Below are 5,403 nucleotides of genomic sequence, written 5' to 3' on the forward strand. Positions count from 1 at the left end.
AACCGTGTTACATCGATTTCCGAGATAAAAAAAATTCGACCCAAAAATGGATTTTGGTACCATAAGTCGCTGCCTGTTGAAATTTGCCAATTTTGCCTTTTTTGAAAATCCAAACTTTGCAACTTCACCACGGCCAAACCACTTGAGATAGGATGATGAAATTTACACAGCAACTAGCTTGAAATCATCTGATTTTAATTTGGTCCCATGGGTCTAATTATGTGTACAAGTGCACATTTTATGCAAAATTGTGTTATTTGGAAATATTTTGTCTTTTTTGAATTTTGTGGTATATTTCTAAGAATAACGCCCATAGTTCGTTTATTAGAGCATTTTTTTTTGTAGTTTTAACTTGTAGATATCGTTTATGTGGATGTTCTCTAGAAACTTTAAAAAGTGGCTATCATAGTTTAGAATTCTATATTCTTATTTGCACGGTTCCCTTGTTTCTTTTTAAATAACTGGTTTTTGAATTTAATTTTAAATGATTTAAAATGCATCTTTTGTCTGTATAATAGGCCTGAAAAAAAAAACAGCAGGTTTCGGACTATATAAATGTTTTACAGAATAGTAATCAAGACAATAGATTTTAATCAGTGATAGTAAGTGAAATTCACTCCTAACTAGTGACTAGTCGCTCAGTCAATTTGTTTCGTTTATAGCAACCGGTAAGTCGACTTTTTGAAATTCTCTAAAATTTAAGATACATTTTAAAAAATGCCCTCATCCTCCCTATTTGCCATAAGAAAGAAAATATCTAAGTTACATGTAAGAATCAAAGCAAAAATCCATAGCAAATTTGTGTTGAGATACGGGACTTTGAGGAAAAGCTTGGCTCTGAACTAGGAATCAAAATAAGGTATATGAGTGAAAAAAGGCGGAATTCTATGGAATCGGAACTAACGCCTGCCCGAGCTTGCCCCATTATCAAACTACTTTTATACATTTAATAAAAAAGGAAAATGACTCCAAATAGTTTCAAGGTCAAGTTTCTTTATATGTCGAAACGTTTCATGAAATTTTAACAAGTGTAATTTTTAAGTTAAAATGCCTTCACAATGACCTAAAATTGCTTCGAACAGAGGATATTATCAAAGACCATGCGTAATTATTCAATATAATATTATTGTGTTTTGTCATTTCGTTTCAGGTCAGGGTGCTCAATAGCGGTTTTTACTATTGAGTTAATACACCATGGTTGGATACCATTCCTGTATAGGTTAGTATATCATTGTAGATTGTTGTAGATTATCAGGGTATAAAATTGTGCTCTTTACATGCAAAAATATCGTACGTGTATAATTGCTTGCTTGGAAATTGGCATAATGATTTTTCAAGCGTGTTTGAGTTTGTCTGATGATTGTGACCCTTGATACAGCAGATATGATGAGACAATTCGGTACAAACTATATGACCTGAGAATGTTACTAGATCTTTCAATTTGTTTAGTTTATTGGACTAAAGTTTAAATTATGATTCTGAAAAGTGTTACATATAGATTTTAAATGAGCTTGATCAGAAAAGTAAAAATAAATAATTATAACATCGTAAAACACAAAGTTTATTTTTATTTTTATTCTTTTTTTACCATGGCGTTTTCTTACATTTCAGTGTTTCGAGTATAGTAGCTCGTCTTCAGCTACGGACAACATGGTTAGATATGGTGTGCAACCTAGGTTTTTGGAGGTAGTTCACACGGAACAAAATTCTCGCGTTTTTGGGTTGGGCTCACGTGTAGTTTAGTTGTGGCAGCCTATGGGCTACCTTGTTAGGGCCACCTAGGTTGTACTTGGCTAAGCTGTCATATCATGTCCACCCAGCCTCTCTTGAAACAAATGGAGGTAAGTTAAGAGAATTTTCATTTCATAATCGTCAGACATTGTCTTGTTCACTTTTACCTAGTTGATTTAGAAAAGGTGTTCGAGTTTACTTTATATATTACCCTTGATTCATTCAATAGTCTAATATTTTGATCAATGAGAAGTAAATCCCACTTTCTCCAGCCAATGTGATCAACAAAAGTCGTGTTTCAAATGGTTTAGCTATTCAAATATATACATAATCATTTTGTGCACAATTGTTCAATGAATTTAATTGGTTGAGAATTGATTTATATCATTGAATACTGACTTAAAGGATCAAGGGTAAGATAAGAAAAGCTCATTCACCTTTATTTGATCAAGATAGACATAATCAGAAAAATTAAGTTAATTATGGGGAGTAATTTTCCCTCGAAAGCAGTGAATCAGGATTAATTGTTTCTCTTCTGAAAACATAGACCAAGTATGGGAATCAATTCTTGATTATCTTGAAAATTGCAATGTAGAAGCATCAAAATTTTTCTGAGTCGGCTTTGTCAAAACTAGGTAGAAATGAACAAGTTTCAGACTAATACCTAATAACAAAAACTTGCGCACTATCCACACTACAATACGGTCATGATGTTGAGAGGATTTGAATAAGCGAACCCATAGAAATAAATGCAACAAAATATGTAAAAGCAGACTGGCAATATTGATTGGATAACCTCTAGTGAAAAATTTCCAAAACTTTGTCAATGGGCATAACGTGCACCCATAAGTCGTCCAACGTATTTCAGGGTGGATAACTTTATATCATACACGCAAATATACAGTTTATATTTTGTGATGAAATGAATAACACAAAAAAAATTATTTTAGGTGTATACAAATAGAGTTTCATTATATAAGAATAAAGTGCTTATGGTGTGGCATGGAAGCTCCTCGTGTAAGTTTCACATTATCATATCTTACCAATTCTGCATGTTCTGGCATATTATGCATAAAGTCTAATGGTTCAAATATTACTAGGGAGCCTTGGTGGCTCAGTGTGCTACAGGTTTTGCGTCTGAAAGATCTCTCGACATTTGGACGTCGGAAAAACAAGGCTAATATTACGGTCTTGGCATTATTAACTTCGTTGCACTATTACTCAATCAGATGCAGAATAGATAAACGTAATACTCCTTTTAACTGATTTTAATTTCAAATTTGATTGACAAACATATTTTGATAATAGGGGATGCAACCTTGATGGGCGTAACACAAAAGAGTTCGATAACTCTCTTACTGCTGACATCGAGTCATTATTTTGAGGTTAATGGTGGTCGTTCCCATTCCAGTCAACCTTATCATGAATTTCAAGCGGTTGGGACACGGATCAGTTGGTTAAAAGATCATAGGTGAACCTATGTTGTTAAAATGGTTGTTCGTTCTTAACAGCACATTACCTTATACAAATGTCCCCTTTTCCAATCTGCTACTGATTTTGACAACTCAATATCCTTTGAAGAGTTGACTATTCTAGGCACCTCTGAATTAAGAGTGGGTGATATTACATTCTTATTACATATCTTTCTGTATACAATTTTAAAACATTTAATCCAAAATCTAAATCCAATTTATGTTTATCAACCAAACATTTGACTGCTTTTGTGTTTTTTATACAGTTCAAAATTGCTCATTGAATGGAGATACTTTTGAAATTTCTAGATCTTAGCAAACATCTTTTTCGTCAACCAATAAAATTGTAAAATCAACTTGTTAACATAATAAACTTAAAGATGGGTTTCCTTATTTTCATCTATGAAAATGAAAATGCTAATACTTATATGAATAAAAAGTACAGATGTTCGAATGACTCGTATTAAAATTACCAGTTTGTCACACCTGTCCATAATTAATTCATAATTAGCTAAATTAGAAGAGAATTACCAGCAGAATTCCAACGATTGACCGATAAAGAAAGGTCAAAAAGTATTTTATCAGTTTATCCAGACTGTATATACATAGAAATTTGTGATTGGTTAAGACTCTTAATTATATGCAATAAGAACAAAATGATATGATTAAGAATACACCACAATTCATAAGAAACACCAATTAATTAAATAGTTTGCTTAATTTGACACTAAAAAAATAAGGAAATCCATCTTTAATCTGTGTGACTTTAAGTTCCATACCAAGTTGCAAAGTGTGATCAGGGTGATAATTCAGTGTGAAAGGGAATATGAAATTCCTCACCATTGTCTATCTGTCTGCCAATCAATTCGGACTGTACAGTTGCTGCTGATAATTTAATGCTCAAACAGATGCTGATTTTTATAGTTGAAATAGTTACTGACTTTTTAAGTTCTCATACGGTTAGGCTTGAAATCAGTCCAGTCCAAGACTTAAACAAGGCCCCGTTTTGTTGAAGCATTGCTGATGAAATTTGCTGCTGTGTTTGGGATCGCTCGTTGATTGTACGTTTTGGTACGTTACTATTTTGGTTTGATTCAATTTCAGATTATAAAGAGTAAATCGTCTGGTAATTTACCTACCCACTATAGCACTGCCACAGTAGGAGTGTTCTGGGGTCATAGCCTGTATGATTCTACAGATCCTCCTATTCACAGATGAAGAACAGATGAAGCGGCGCGCGCTAACAGATGAAGGACAGATGAAGAACAGATGAAGAACAGATGAAGAACAGATGAAGAGGAACAGATGAAGAAGTAGGGCGATTACTCCGCCCATTTTTGGTAAGTTGATCTTGACATTTTTTAGACAGACTGCTGCTCATTTAAATTGAGTTTTGGAATCCTGGCGTCATTTGCTTTCCATCTAACAAATGATACTAAATGGGTTCTAATTTGTATTGGAATGGAGATGCCCTAGTTTCTCCACCACTTTATTCAACATTCCGAGGACAAACCGTAGCTCCATCAGCAACAAATCATATTTGACATACAATTCGTACAAATGAAAAGGTATCCGCAATTCCTTAAACCGTTTTTGTAGGAAGATCTCAAGTTTTAAACATTTTGAGGACTGTACTTCATTCATTAGATGACCAAGGACCAGCATGTTGACAAGATCTTCTCTAACCTGAGTTCTTACTCTTGTAAAAAAAATAGTTTTAAATTTGTGTATTTTCACATGGATCCATATCGAGATTGCTGATGGTATCTGGTTTTCACAAAATCTGGAAGGTTTGATTTGATTGTTTTGATGACTTGTATAGAAGTTTCGATTGCCGCTTGAAAGGCAGGGCGTGTTTACTACTTTCATAACATCAGATGGTCCTTTTCGTGTGAGTCCACTGCTCCCGATTTTGTCATGATATGTATTTGGTTAACGAAATTGTTTTGCCTGTACAGATTTTTATTTCTTGTAATTTCTTTATGACTTAACCAAACTCACACTTCTTAAATTTTGATGCATGATGCTTGCCTTTTAAATGCAGTCTTTTAGTTTTAAATCTGATTTTTGTCACTAACAGTTTCTTTGTTAACTGTTATCTGCGGTGGCTCAGTGTATTAGACGCTTTCTTGCTAATCTGAAATCCAGGGTTTGTTGGATTGAACAATTAACAGAGGCCCTATGTGCTACTAGCGTAAAT

General features: G+C 33.7%; 1 protein-coding gene across 1 annotated transcript; it reads right to left on the reverse strand.

Moving 5' to 3' along the window:
* Positions 1–410: 410 nt before the first annotated feature.
* LOTGIDRAFT_175589 (hypothetical protein) lies at positions 411–4,538 on the reverse strand (the record flags this gene model as incomplete). Its single annotated transcript, XM_009057876.1, has 2 exons — positions 411–520; positions 4,343–4,538. The coding sequence occupies 2 exons, from the start codon at positions 4,536–4,538 to the stop codon at positions 411–413; spliced, it is 306 nt and encodes a 101-aa protein (XP_009056124.1).
* Positions 4,539–5,403: the final 865 nt, after the last annotated feature.

The sequence above is a fragment of the Lottia gigantea genome (genome assembly GCF_000327385.1).
Source record: "Lottia gigantea unplaced genomic scaffold LOTGIsca_312, whole genome shotgun sequence".
NCBI classification, from domain to species: domain Eukaryota; kingdom Metazoa; phylum Mollusca; class Gastropoda; family Lottiidae; genus Lottia; species Lottia gigantea.